The 15,089-nt window shown below is 42.0% G+C and overlaps 1 protein-coding gene across 3 annotated transcripts in view; it reads right to left on the minus strand.

Annotated features, from left to right (window-relative positions):
- SLAIN2 (SLAIN motif family member 2) overlaps nucleotides 1–4,355 on the minus strand; it is a 34,788-nt gene extending 30,433 nt beyond the window's left edge. Inside the window, exon 1 of one of the 3 annotated variants that reach the window (XM_071743606.1) lies at nucleotides 3,832–4,355. In XM_071743606.1, the coding sequence (XP_071599707.1) occupies nucleotides 3,832–4,205 (374 nt within the window). In that variant the 5' untranslated portion in view covers nucleotides 4,206–4,355. The remainder of the gene's footprint in view (nucleotides 1–3,831) is intronic. The other 2 variants (XM_071743604.1, XM_071743605.1) reach the window with 2 other exon arrangements.
- Between the last annotated feature and the right edge of the window lie 10,734 nt (nucleotides 4,356–15,089).

Genomic DNA, 15,089 nt, shown 5'->3' on the forward strand with positions numbered 1-15,089 from the left:
CCTTATGAGGAAAGGCTGAGGGAGCTGGGTCTCTTTAGTTTGGAGAAAAGGAGACTGAGGGGTGACCTCATCAATGTTTTCAAATATGTAAGGGGTGAGTGTCAGGGAGATGGAGCTAGGCTTTTCTCTATGGTGACCAGTGATAGGACAAGGGGTAATGGGTGTAAGTTGGAGCATAGGAGGTTCAAGTTGAATATCAGAAAGAATTTTTTTACTGTAAGGGTGACAGAGCCCTGGAACAGGCTGCCCAGGGGGGTTGTGGAGTCTCCTTCACTGGAGACATTCAAAACCCGCCTGGACACGTTCCTAGGCGATGTACTCTAGGGGGCCCTGCTCTGGCAGGGGGGGTTGGACTAGATGATCTTTCGAGGTCCCTTCCAACCCCTAGGATTCTATGATTCTATGATTCTATGATTCTATGATTCTATGCACTCTGTTACCAAGCTGTCCTGAGTGTGCTACACATCCACACCCAAACTTACCCAGCAAGTCAGGCAAGGAGCTACATGTATACATCATCCTGCTTCAGATGATTTTGTCACTCTAGTTCCTTCTTTTTAATTAATTACTTTTAAAAGCCCTGTTCAGATTGAAATTTGAAAAGAAATATTCAATTTGTTTTGATCTGATGCAAGAACAGCTAAAAAGGAGAACCCACAGAACAGATAACCAAAGTCACTGGTAACTTCTTGAGGCAGTAATTAGCAGGCCTAAAGCAGTCTCCACGCGACTAAGTACAGCTCAGTACTCTGTGCATGTGCCTGTGTGCCCATCTGAAACTTTCAGTACCCTATTAGGAAGAAAGTTTCATCATATTAAGCAGGATTCCAAACCATATGGCCAAGAAACTCAACATAAAATCACTGAAATATTTTTAGTAGCTTACCATATGATTTGAAGATTGCCTAATGTGTCAAACTGTTTAAAACATAAAAATATCTGGATTTAACTAATCACAGAAAAGAAAAACAATCAAAAATATAAACAGTCCCAAAGCTCATTAATACTGAATGTTGTTTTAATCACTAATGCTAATACTAAAGCAGAAGGTCTTTTAGAAGTTCTTTTCACTGGTTAGTAACTTAGTTGAGTTCCACCTTCTCTTTAATTTTTCATTTTACACTTCTGTCCTGTGTATCTAAATGCATTTAAAGAATTAAAAACTTTAAATGAGCTGATCAACTCCAAAATGTAGATTTTAAAAAAACAGCCACATTTCTGAATCAACTTGAGTCACAGTACCCACCCTAAAATCATAGCCAAACTTCACAGGCACTAATGTCATGAAAGCATTAAATGTAAGACAATGTAATTTTGACTTTCTTCTGCCATTACAATGCAGCACACAATTTCATAATGTATGAACTTAAGTACATGGACTGAAAAAAGGCCTGTTCTACTTAGAGATAACCAGCACCCTTCATCATCTATTATCTCCCATAGCAAGTCCTTTTGAAATCAAAAGTAAAGACAAATCTAAGCTTTACATAAACAATCAAAACAGGACAGCTGAATCCATTTTTTATGTACAAACTGTCGTTTAAATTTAGTTTGTTTCCATGCGAGGGTTCCTCAGCCAGTAAATGGTTTTAGATTTCTACAGTGGTATAATCCCATGGTTTAAACAGGATTTTGGGTTAAGCAGTAGTGATCTAAAGCCATTTGAATCTGAAACAGTTTACACTGGGTTTAAGTTTCATCAAGTACATTCACACTTTGAGTTGACTCAATTACTTTTTGAGTGACTCTGCATAACCAAGACATCAAGAGCGCAATCTTTTATGAAGAGAAATCCACTTACATCATCCCTGCTGTTTTCACAGGCTTGTTTCTTTCTGACTGCTCCACTGGCCCTCTGAAAGTTTCCAACTTAACTTAGATCAATAGCATCCATTCATCAAATGCCCAAATACAAAGTTATCCTCCCTTCTATTTTTGAGTATTTAGTGCCTCATCAGTTGAATTAAATGGTATTTAGAAATTCCAGGAGCAATTTGGAAAAATAATCAATCTAGCCGAGCCACTTATCATTAAGTGAATATTAAAACATAGCATGAAAGACAGTTTTCTTAATTACATAGCAATACTTATTGGTATGTATGACAATACATGAATTTTAACTGCTCTTCTCTAGGTGTATACTTCTGGTCTCAGTCATTGTCCCATGTCTGAAATTATTATTTTAGTTGCTAAAATATTAGGAAAGGAATGAAGACATGTAACAGACTCCATTTATGTTTTGCCGTCTCTTGAGGACTAGAACTTGCAGAGGAACACGACTGCCACAGTAAAAGGCAGTGTAAGTAATATGCCAAACACCTGACACCAGCAAACTATGCTGCCTGCCCACTAGAGTCCAGAACTGTATAAACAAAACCACAGAGTTTTTATGCTGCCACTGTCACCGTATGCTCTGTTGGGACACTACCTTTCACTGAAGATATGCATCATTGCCCATGATTTAGGATTAATATCTAAAATTATAATATCTATAGTCACTAAAATTCATGACATACACAAATTTGGCCTCACACTCCAAACCATACAGATTTTGTATACTTTACTTCTCTCCCATGCTATAAACCAGTAGATTATAAGACCTAAGAGTAGTTACTTTGTACAGATTCATAATCTGGAAGATGACGCCTTGTGTTAATTTAGTAAACTTGTGTTGGATGAGAATAAACCTATGCTCTCATACTTCTCCAGTGGATCAGGCTGGATGTCAGGCAAATGACTTCTGCAAGCGAGGGCAAATATTGTCTCCTCCCTGAACAACTAACACATTGCTCATGCCAAGAATCATTCCAGCTTTTTCAAAGTGTTTCTAACTCTGAAAGAAAATTTCGTTTATTTTAAAAATTGTCTGCATGTTCACTCCCAAAAAATACCTTTGTAGATGAACCTACAACTAGCTCTGACTCACGTCAGACTTCTTTTGTTACACTTTTCCTCCCTGTACACAATTCCCTTGGGCTTCTCTGTTGGCATTACACTTCTCACTATTTCTCTGCAGCTCTAATTTTGCTCCTCAACAAGCGTTATGGAGCACTTTAAAAAGACATCTGGAGAACAGCATGATGTTAAGAGTGAGCAAGCCTTTCTGGTTCTCCATAGGAGCTCATCCAGGTGTAATAAAGAGAAGGTGAACAGCTACCTGCAGCTGTTTCAGCTGGAGCAGCAGGATAGGCAGTCTATTTAAAAGGAAAGAAGCTGCCTAGGGTAAACCGTGGTCCTACTTTGTTAGCAATAAATGAAAACACGCAAGGCAAACACATGCATGAGATGGAGTACACTTGCTGCTTTCACAGCTGAATGAAGTCAAGCCTTAAAATATAAACGCTGAACGTTTGAAGTAACTGTAACAGTACCTGTGGGCTAATTCTGCACTGCCTCAGAATTTTCCACAAGTTTCTCCACGCCTCCACACCTTCTCAACTTGTGAAAACACTAGCAATAAATTTCATAACGGAGCCGGAGCCTGCTCCGGTGTCCAAGTGACCCAGTGTTACACTCTCAGCATGGCCGAACAAAAGCACAGAGCTGCAGGCCCCCAGGGAGCTGCGATGTGATGTGCAGCAGAAACCCAAACACCCTTCTGCTACAGGCTTCGGTACCTCCTGGAGAGCTCACCCCTTTATCCAGCCCCAGAGGGCGAGGCTCCCTCCCTACACAAAGCCCCCAGACCACCTCCGACACCGGGCACACGTCTGGAAACGGCCCCATCCTCCGGGGCGCAGCGGGCTAAGGGGAGGTCGGTGCCTTCCCCGCCTCCCGGCGCCGCTGGAGCAGGGAGCCCACACCCCATTCCCACCCCGGCCGCCTCCTCACCAGCCGGTCTCGTCCTCCTCGCAGCCGGCCAACCTCTCCAGCTCCTCCGGCCTGAGCACCGCCGCGTCCTCCAGGAGGCCGTTGCCGTTGCCGTTGCTGTTGCCCTCCTCGCCGGCCGCGCTGCCGCCGGGTTCCTCGGGGGGCGGCCTCCGGGCGGCGGCCCTGGGGCTGAGGCAGCGGCCGTCGGGTGGGGAGGCGGCGGGGGGCGACGGGGAGGGCCCAGCGCTCAGGAGGCGCTTGGGGCTGGGGGGGGCGGCGGGCAGGGCGCCGTGGCGGCTGCGGAGCTGCTCGTTCTGCTTCTCCAGCTTCTTCACCAGCTCCTGCAGCTTCCGCACCTCCGCGTCCGCGTTCACGCCCGAGCCGACGTCCTCCATGGCGCCAGCCGGCAGAGAGTAAGCCGTACAGGGAAGGGCGGCCTCGCCGCCCCGTCTACATGGCCGGGCGGCCCGCGGCGGGGGAGGGCTGCGATGCGGCGGGGCGGGGCGCGGCGGGCCTGGGGCGCAGCTGCTGCCGCCGCCACCTCCTTCTCCTCAGCGGCGCCGGCGGGTGTTGCGGGGGGTGGAGAGCGCGCATCCGGCTGTCGCCGCCATCTTGGCTCCTCCTCCGCCCTGACGTCATGCGCGTAACGCGGAAGCGCCGCGGCTGCCCCGCCCTCACCGGGGCGGGGGGTGCCGCCCCGCGGCCCTAGCGGGCTCCGGCGGTGCTGGGGCGCCCCCGCCTGCCTCGTGGCGGCCCTGGAGGGGCGGGCGCTGCTTCAGACTCGACTCGGGGGGGACGGACTCGCCTGGTCTGGCCGCGCCTCCCGTCGTGTCCCGGCGCGTCCCGGCGCGTCCTGTCCCGTCCTGTCCCGTCCCCTCCCGTCCTGTCCGGTGTCTTGGGGGCCGTAGGTCCCACCCGGCAGCACGCGAAGCCCGGTAAACCTTGGCCAAGTGCTCGTATCGCAAAGGATTCAAGATGTGCCCCTGGCGATGGTCTTGGGCCTTCGGTGTGTGACGGGCACGTGAACTGTTCCCTGGATCTCACTCGAAACTTAATGTTCGATAAATAAATATATTAATATAAAAAGTGACATCAAATTGCTACCTCCAACAAGGCTGTTACACCTTTACGTCTAAGAAATGGAGCTTGGGGGTTTGTGTCTCCAAACTTCATCTGTTAGCATCAGTGGGGATGGTTTGAGCCCCTCTTCCCCATGCCTGTGTGATAGATACAGTGCCCTGGGTGCCATCCCTTCACAGATTTCCTCCTCTTCCCAAGATCCATCTCCTCAGCAGCTTTATTTTGCAGTCTGTAGTTGCTGGGGAGAGAAAATCCCTGGCAAGCAGGCTGGAGGAGGGCTGGAGTCTGCAGGGGATGGCTCTGAGGATGGGAAGCGTCCACCAGCCCCAAGGAGGGAACCAAGACCGAGGTGCACAGAGCTGAGGGTTGTGCTGAGGTGGTGTGAAGCTTGAGGGTAGGAAACGCCACACAATCATGTTTGGGATGTGTTAGGTATGCTGCATGCACTGGTGGGCTGCTGAGGCTGTCAGATGTGTGGCTGCAGCAGCCTCATGTATGGGGACAAGGATAGGGTCACTTGTCATGCAAGACTCTCCCCTTATATGTTCAAACACCACAGCATTTCTTTATGTACAGCATTGTTTGAGAGTCTATGCTGGACATAAACTGTTACTGTTAGGTCCTCACCAGAATCCAGGCCTTTGATCTATAATTATAATTTATGTCATTGTTTCCTCCAGACCAATATTATCTTACATATTTAATTGTATTAAAACTCTTCTGGGGTGGTATCTTTTAATAAAGCAATTTAAAATACTTTCATGGTAATCTGTCTTCATTATCTGATAACAAAAAAATTTTTATCAGCAGCACACTTTGCTATATTTTGTGTAATTGTCACAACTATAGAACTATTAAACAGTTTTGGCCCATGAACTGCAACCTTTGAGGCTCTGTTCATTAATATCATGCTAACAACCATCAATGGCAACCCTTGGAGACTGGTCTGTAAACCGATTTGCAAATCCAGCTCTTTCTCTACTAAGTTTGTATCATTTGGTACCAAGTCAAGTTCTTTAAAGGAACCCAGATAGATTGTGGGCACAGTTATGTTTTTAACAGAACTCACAGCCCTCCAAAAGGCATGTAAAACAATAACAAGGTTTTTGATAGTAAAGGTTTTCTGTGGCACTGGCACTTTCAGTGACACTGATGACAATTCAGTGGTTGATGGGTGTAGTAGTGGTCTTAACCTATGCAGAGAAGTTTATTCCAGCTTAGAACATTTATAGCAGAATTACACAATAGAGCTTCATTTTCCTTATTTAACCGTCCTCAGTCCCAATGTTGATAACATGGTAAACCTTCTATCACTTGCAGTAGTCTTGCCTTTATCATAGCAGTAGAAGGTGTTCAGTCCTTTCCACGCTGAAGTTACTGGGATCAGGATGGGGCTGGTGGCTGGGATTGGGAGTGGGGCAGAGTGTGAAGGAGGGCTGTGATGAACAGGGCTCTGCCAAGGGATGCAGACAGGCAGTGCAGAGAAGGATAGGGACCAGAAAGAGCCCCAGGCTCCTAGGAGATGCTGCTGTTCATGGTGATTATGCCATGTTTAGGGACCTCCTCATGAAGCAATGCTGCAGCTCAGACCTGCTGAAGAGTCTGAGAGCTGCCAGCATCCTGCCTCTCTTCTTCGTGTCCCTTCTCCCTTCTCCTTGCCCTTTCATGGTCTGTCTGTTCTCCAGATGCCCTGCCCCAACTTGCTGCCCCTTGCTGCCAGCAGCGCTGGCAATTCTTTCCCCTTACAGGATGCACTCACTGGAGATGTGTGGATTGGGAGGGAGAACTGCTGAATCATTTGCTGTTTCTGCAAAGAGTAAAGGCAATTGAGATGAACAAAGGGAATGATCTGTTAATTGTGAACATAGTCTGGGCTTGCATAGCAAGGACCATAATCTGGCTTTCTCCTTTGCTCTTGTGCTGTGAGTGCCCTTCTCCAGTTTGAGGAGCTGAAGAAAGCAAGGCTGGGACTGAAAGCCTTCCACTAAATATCAGGTCAGTAATGGGCTTCCATGAGCTTTGCAGTCATCAGATTCCAAGCTTTCACTGGCTAGATGTAAGAGACCATGCCTGAATAGAGGCTTCTGAGTGATAATAGACAAACAGCAGTAGTTGACAGTAATTCCACAAAAATTAAATCTTCCCACTGTGTCACAAGAGCAAGAGAAATTCCTCTGCACATGAAATAAATCTGTTGTAGATTTTTTTTTGAGCAGCTACAGATTGAGTCCATGGTGTCTTCTTTCCACACAAGGAGAAGGAAGCAAAAAGCAGGATTTCCACAGCATGGTTTTCCAGATCTCAGTAGCTGCATGGGTACTTCTTCTCTGACTTGAGGCAGGTTCTTAACTCACATGATATGAGGAAATGAAGAACAGTCCTTCAGAGGAAAAGAAGTTTCAGCAAGGCTCCCATGTGCCTCAAATAACTCAGCACATACACCTCTGTCAAGTGGTTCTTGTGAAAAAGGCCAGCAGGATCTTTCGTTTTTAAATTTGTTTCTCTAATTCTGTAATTAGTTTCTCATGGCTGTAATTCACAGTACTGCTGATCTTATATCTGGCAAAACCGGTAGAATCTGATTTTGAAACCTTTATTTCAGTTGTCACCTGGGAGAACAGAAGATCCCTCATGGGGAAGACTACATGGAGATGGGCAGATGCATGGTGGAAGGTTAATAGCAAATATTTAACTTCACGCCTGAAAAAGCTGGGGGATTTTTAAAGCAACTTTGTTTAGTCTCCTGCAGAAGATTGTTGCCAGCCAGACTTCTCAAAGGAGGCATTTAGCAGGTCCTCACATGTTCTTGCTAGGAAGTGTTTATCTAAACCTTTGAAGAATAGAAAGTGTCATTTGTCATTACCATGCATAGCATGTGCAGACATTGCACACACAGTGATATAGATATGCCTCTTTCATAGTATGTCCCTTTCAGAATTAATTTGAGAACTTTCCAGCTGGTTCTACTGAAAGAACCAACTTTGTAACTTCAGTTGTTTATGAATGGTATCTCTACTTACATCTGGCCTCATCAGTGGTGAGACAATACATTCGGCCCTTTAAATTAGACTGAGGTTATTTAGAAACTCAAAAATGCAGTCAGTGCCTCAGCACACACTTTCAGTAACTGTCTTCTAGAAACTTTGTAAAGTTTTGTAAAGCTTTGTAAAGGCATCTCTGGGCAAAAAACACTTTAAAAGTCTCTATAAATTTTTTTTAAAAGGTAAATGAACCACTGTATTTACTGCCATGGATGACATGGATGACCCACAGTCAGTACACTGGTCTTATAACCTTCCCTGAAGGGCAGGCAAGATTCCAGCTGAGTTCTGTCATTGAAAGTGCATCTATCTTTGGCATCATCAAGTATAGCCATTTGGCACAAATTTACCTGCCTCATCTTTTCCTGCACAGAAAAAAAGATGTTAAAAGTCTGTCAACAACCATGTTTAAGTATGTATTTTGAGGTCCAAATCTGGAGCAAGAGAAAATTTAGGATAATGCACAAATGGGTTTGTAATGAGGCTGGTATTCACAGCCTGCCATGTGGATAGAAAAATTATGAACAAATATGTACTTCAATATTTATAGCTGGCATAATTAACTTAGACCAATTACTCTTTTCAAAGATTATCATCACAACTGGGCATTGTAATAAATCTTTCATACAACAGAATCAGAGAATGGCTGAGGTTTGAAGCAGCCTTTGGAGGTCATCTGGTCCAACCTCCCTGCCCACGAGTGTCTTCAGATTGCTTTTGATTATCTTCAAGGATGGAGACTCCACCATCTCTCTGGGCAATCCGTGCCAATGTTCTTTATCACATTAAAAAAAAAAAAAACAAAACAAAACGTACCACCACCAACAACAACCAAACAAGAAAACAAGCCAAAAAAACCTTTCTTGATGTTCCTGTCAGCCCATTAATCCAGCATGTCAAAGTCCCTCTGGATGGCAACACGACCCCCTGGAGTAACAGCTGCTCCACCTAGTGTGGTGTCATCAGGAACTGGCTGAGGGTACTCTGACCCCTTACCCAGGCTGTTAATGAAGATGTTAAACAAAACTGGAGTCAGCACTGGCCCCTGGGGTACAGCCCTAGTCACTGGCCTCTAGCTAGACTTTATGCTATTGAACACCAACTTCTGGGCCTGGATCACTGCAGATACCCCATGCAATATTTGAATATTCACACTAGATTCATTGTCATGGTATCAGAGTGCTTTCTACAAATTTAGGATCCTCTAGTGCTCCTTGCATTTTTTTCATATCTGCATGTACAAATGAAAATTCTATTTTGTCATAGAGTTAGCTACCAGTATTTTGTGTTTACCAATCACTTGGGGATAATTTAATTACTCTTTAGAGACCTGCTAAGCTCAACATGCTTAAAATTCTGGAGCAAGACCAAAGTGACTCAGAACACTGGGAAAGTATTTTCTGTTGACAAGAAGATTCATGATTTATGTTCATTTGCAGACTGCAGTGACTTCATTCACTTGGGTAATACTGAGTGAAACCTTATATGACTCCACCCATATGAAGCAATTTTCTCTTTTAACATTCAAAAAAACTTTCCAAAGTTCCTGAGAACTCTCCTGACACGCCTTTATTAATAAGCCAGGGCTGGAAAGAAAAAGATTTAATTGTGCTCAAGTTCTTGAAACAGTTTCCCTATGAACTTTTTTAGCAGGAAAAAGCATTCAAAATATTCAGCATGCAAAATAATTGAAAAGGGAGCAATTTTAAAATATGTTGGAAGTTTGAAATGCTGCATTTAAATCCATACTGGAAAAGGTAGTATGCTTTCAGTACCTTCTTGGTTAGATTACTGTGAACTTTGTAACTGAAAGAATAAGAGAATGAAGATAGTGTGTAGCATAGACTAAACACTGCAGTTAAATTAGGTTTATGCTCAATTGATTCATTAATGACTTATATTGAACAAGGCTGTGCTTTTGTCTGAAGACAATATGCTAATACTGACAAAAATAATAAGAATTACAATCAATAAAAGACAGTGTTGTGGGACCGGTTTTAAATGTGTTTGCAGCAATGGAATGCAGTACATGAGCAAAACACCTATCAAAGAAGCCTGAGGTTTTCCCCTGTACTTGAGCCCGGAGAGAGAACAAGAATACCTGATTTGAGAAATGGTGTGCAGCTCTATCATTAAAAAATACAGTGTAACGAAGCTTCAACTTCTGACTTTTTTTTCTTCCTTTTTCTTTTCCTTTTTCCTTTTCTTTTCCTTTTCCTTTTCCTTTTTCCTTTTCTTTTTCTTTTTCTCTTTCTTTTTCTTTTTCTCTTTCTTTTTCTTTTTCTTTTTCTTTCCCTTTTCCTTTTTCTTTTTCTTTTTCCTTTTCTTTTTCTTTTTTCTTTTTCTTTTTCTTTCCCTTTTCCTTTTTCTTTTTCCTTTTCTTTTTCTTTTTCTTTTTCTTTTTCTTTTTCTCTTTCTTTTTCTTTTCCTTTTTCTTTTTCTTTTTCTTTTTCTTTTTCTTTTTCTTTTTCTTTTTCTTTTTCTTTTTCTTTTTCTTTTTCTTTTTCTTTTTCTTTTTCTTTTTCTTTTTCTTTTTCTTTTTCTTTTTCTTTTTCTTTTTCTTTTTCTTTTTCTTTTCCTTTTCCTTTTCCTTTTCCTTTCTTTTCCTTTTTCTTTTTTTCTTTTTTTTTTTTCCTCTTTTGGGAAAGCACGTGGCTATTTTAGCACAGCACAGAAGGTGTCCATCGCCATCTAGTGTCACCACGTTGTGCCTGAGTGGGAATCGAGCTGAACTGAACTGAGCCTTCTCAGGGACGTGGTTGTGCACCAGGACTCGTCCCAGCCTTTTGCCAGGGGACTTCGTTCGCTGCTCCGTTGTTTCAGGGCTCACTCCTGAGGAGGTGTCCTGGAAGCGGTTCAAATGTATGGAATTCCTGGTGGGACGGCAATTGCTGTTCCTGGGCTGTGGGGAGTTCCCACAGGTGTTCGAGGACTTTGGCCTCAGTATTGTCAATTGCCTGCCCACTTTTTGGAAGCACTTAGGGAGGAACTCACGCTCATTCCATGAGGTGCAGGGCTGTGGCTTAGAGACTGACTGTATCTATGGCTTCTGTCAGTGCCGATGTTCAAGGAATAGAAACAATGAATGAAATACACTGTGACAAAGAGAAGGTGTCTGGCAGGCACAGTAGGACTGAAGCACTTTAAAGTAAGTGCTCAGTTAAAAGAAGTGTAATGCAACAAAGGCAATGGACTTAGAGACTAGGAATAATTTCTTCAGCAAAGTACTGGGCCATCAGCTGCTGGCAAAAGATGAAGAGAAATGCTTGGCTCATTTAATCCATTGTCCATCACAGGATGTCTAAAGACCACAACTATGACATCTCCATGAAAACTGAAAACACATCTGAGGATTTCAAAGTACTGTAATTCAAGCAGGTGAAAGGAAAATATTTATGCAAGTGTATAAGCTAAGACTTTCTGCACAGTCCTCGGGAAAACTCTGACACATTGAATAAAGACTGACACACACTGGGAGAAGATATCTTCAGTATAGGCCAGAAAGTGCCTTGTTTAGCTCAATCAGATGTGATTTCAGACTGTGACAAGGGTAAACTGGGGAGGAAGAACTATATAAGTCAAAGGATACTAGCCAGAGAACAAATAAGTATAAACCAGCTGCTGCTGAATCTAAACCAATAATTGACTTGTCAACATCAGATAATTCAGAATTGTTCATTAAGAGGGTAGTGGAGGCAAATAACTGTCTTCCATCAAGAGTTTTCTACCCTTGCCTATGCTTGTGGCATTGCTGTGAGAACAGGGGTGGGAAGGATTTGAGTTTTGAGTCTCATGTTTTCCAGCTTCCTCCACATTCAAGTTGCACTTCTACACAGTCTAAACATTCCCAACACAAGAAATACATTAAAAAACATTAATATATTGGTGCACATGCTTAACTTCAAACACAAGATTGGTCCTATCAGGTCTTCAGGTTTCAGGGGAAAACCTGAATTGTAAGAAAAGAAGGATGTATGTATAAGGGGATCTCTCATTTAAATTCAAGGAAGGCAACTTATACAAGCTTAAGAGAAGGAAAGATTTTTCTGCATCTTATAAACACAATTTAAGTCACAATAGTGTAAATATGTTAGTACACAAAGGTGACTTGTATATATACTACCACAAAAAAACCCCTTCATTTTTCTCTCTATTAAATCAGTGGAAATTAAAAGCTTGCAGCATCAGGGCCCCTCAGGTTCCTTTGTAATTCAGGTAAACTGCAAACTTATATTCTCTGTGCTGGCTTTTGTTACTGTATGAGATAATTATGAGTCTGCCAGTACATATACCATGTTGCAAGTGACCACTAAGACTTTTTATATATATATTTTAATATATATATATTTATTTCTCCTGAAATCAAAATTCTACGCTAAGGTATTATAGCATGGTAAGTAACAGAGCAATAGAACTATTCTACCTTGTTGTGATGTAGTATATAAAATTTATATTTTTTAAGCAATGATATCTGAATATGTAGTTACCATAACATAAAATGTCTACTTAGGGCTTGTCAATAGCAAGCTCAATGCAATATGTACATTTTATTAGAAATTACCTTCTGTACACATCCTCTGTAAATATTCCCGCCCCTTGCAGTGTTGTACTTTTTACACACTCAATTTAACTGATTTTATCCTCTGCAGCTTGAAACAACCTTTGGAATGTGCCAGTGAGCTGTGACCTAAATGCTTGTGTTGCTTGGTAAGGCTGAGCCACTCGTGAGCAATTTGTGGAGGATGCAAAATCAAAATAATAGATGGGGCAGATTCAGCCTAGGTGTGGTTGCAGTCACTGGAGCTCTAGAGGTAAATACAAGCTACTTTTAGACTTCCTCCAAGAGAAGAAAGCTGTCTTGGGCTGAGACATCTGAGGTAAACTGTCCTGCCCCCATCACAGCTAATCCCCCATGTTAGAGCTTGGTAGGATGCAGGCATCTGATGCAATAAAGCACTTTTACCACTTCTATTAATAGGTCTGAACCTGACCTAGTGCTGCATATTTCCTTAGGTACATAAGGAGTTCCTTCGCCCTACATAAGAGCTAATCTAGATGCAGACCTCAAAAGATGTGCCAAAATGACAATAGTCAACACTTGGTAGAAAGTTCAGAGTAGAGAGAAAATTCAAAGGCCTCTTATTTTTACCCGAGAATGCAGTGGTTTGTCTTGATTTCCCAGGTCAAACAATGTGGCTGGCTGGCGAGAGAGAGATATTTTCTATGGGCTCAGTTCCTATTATTGTTTAAAAGCCAAATGTGAGGCTAGATAGTAAGGGGTCAGCCCACTCAGAGTCATGGCACAGGCATCTCGTACCAGTGACATGACTGTATTAGAACAAAGAAACACATGAAGGCAAGGGACCTACAGTCCTCTTCCTTTCTCAGAAGCATTTTGGCAAGAAAAGTTTGAGAAAAACATTAGGGTTTCTCTGGAGAATTTTATTATTTAAAAAAAAAATACTTCTAGCGCTCATCAGAACTGATTTTTTCTAAGGGATAGACATCTAAGCAGTGACAGCGAAATAGCTTTCTGAAAAATGCTGAATTTATGACAGAATCCAATGAATCACAGAATCACAGAATTGTCTTGATTGGAACAGACCTCTAAGATCACTGCATCCATCCACCAACACCCCCCCAACACATCCCTCAAACCTCCTTTTAGGTAGTTGTAGAGAGAAATAAGGTCTCCCTTCAGATTCTTCTTCTCCAAACTAAATAATCCCAATTGCCTCAGGCTCTCCTCACAGGACTTGATCTCCAGACCCTTCACCATCTTGGTCACTCTTTTCTGAAGTATAGCTGGGTATTAATTTGGCAAGAGTAGGATTAAGGTCTGTTGCTCATATGGTCATATTTCTGTGATTCAAAGTGAAGAAAGCGGGAATGAGGAAAAAAAACAATGAAAGAAAACAAAGGGAATGAGGGAAAAAAAAAACCCAAAAGAATAGAAATAGAATAAGGGAACAAGAAAAAAAAATCAAAGAAAAATTAGAAAAGGAACGAGGGAAAGAGAAAAAAAAACAACGAAAGAATAGACGGAAAACAGGGAACGAGAAAAAAAAAACAATGAAAAAATAGAAAGGGAATAAGGGAACAAGGAAAAAAACCAAAAAAGAATACAAAGGGAACAAGGGAACAAGAAAAAAACCCAAAAGAATAGAAAGGGAACGAGGAAACAAGAAAAAAACAAAGAAAGAATAAAAAGGGAACAAGGGAATGAGGAAAAAAATGAAGGAAAGAATAGAAGGGAATGAGGGAATGAGAAAAAAAAACATTGAAAGAATAGAAAGGGAATGAGGGAATGAGAAAAAAATGAAGGAAAGAATAGATGGGAACGAGGGAACAAGAAAAACAATAATGAAAGAATAGAAAGGAAACAAGGGAATGAGAAAAAAAACAATGAAAGAATAAAAAGGGAACGAGGATATGACAAAAAAATAAACAAAAGAATAAAAAGGGAACGAGGGAATGAGAAAAAAAACAACGAAAGAATAGAAAGTAAACGAGGGAACGAGAAAAAAATGAAAAAATAGAAAGGGAATGAGGGAACAGGAAAAAACAACAACAGAAGAATAGAAGGGAATGAGGGAATGAGAAAAAAACAGCGAAAGAATAGAAAGGGAAGGAGGAATGAAAAAAAAGCGAAGGAAAGAATAGAACGGAATGAGGGAACGAGAAAAAAAACAGTGAAAGAATAGAAAGAGAAGGAGGGAATGAGAAAAAAAGTAATGAAAGAATAGAAAGGGAACGAAAAAAAAAGAATAAATTGAAAGGGAACAAGGGAACGAGAAAAAAAAACAGTGATAGAAAAGAGGGAACGAGAAAAAAAAACAACAAACGAATAGAAAGGGACCAAGGGAACAAGAAAAAAAAACAGTGAAAGAATAGAAGTGAATGAGGGAACAAGAAAAAAACCCCAAAATAATAGAAAGGGAACGAGGGAATGAGAAAAAAAATGAAAGAATAGAAGGGAACGAGGGAACAAGAAAAAAGCAAAAGAAGAGAAAGAGAATGAGGGAATGAGAAAAAAATAGAACAAAAGAATAGAAGGGAACAAGGGAAAAAGAAAAAAAAAACCAAAGGAAATAATAGAAAGGGAACGAGGGACGGAGAAAAATAAACAATGAAAGAAGAGAAATGGAATGAGAGAAG

This window comes from Heliangelus exortis, chromosome 4 (genome assembly GCF_036169615.1).
Source record: "Heliangelus exortis chromosome 4, bHelExo1.hap1, whole genome shotgun sequence".
In the NCBI taxonomy this organism is placed as follows: Eukaryota; Metazoa; Chordata; class Aves; order Apodiformes; family Trochilidae; genus Heliangelus; species Heliangelus exortis.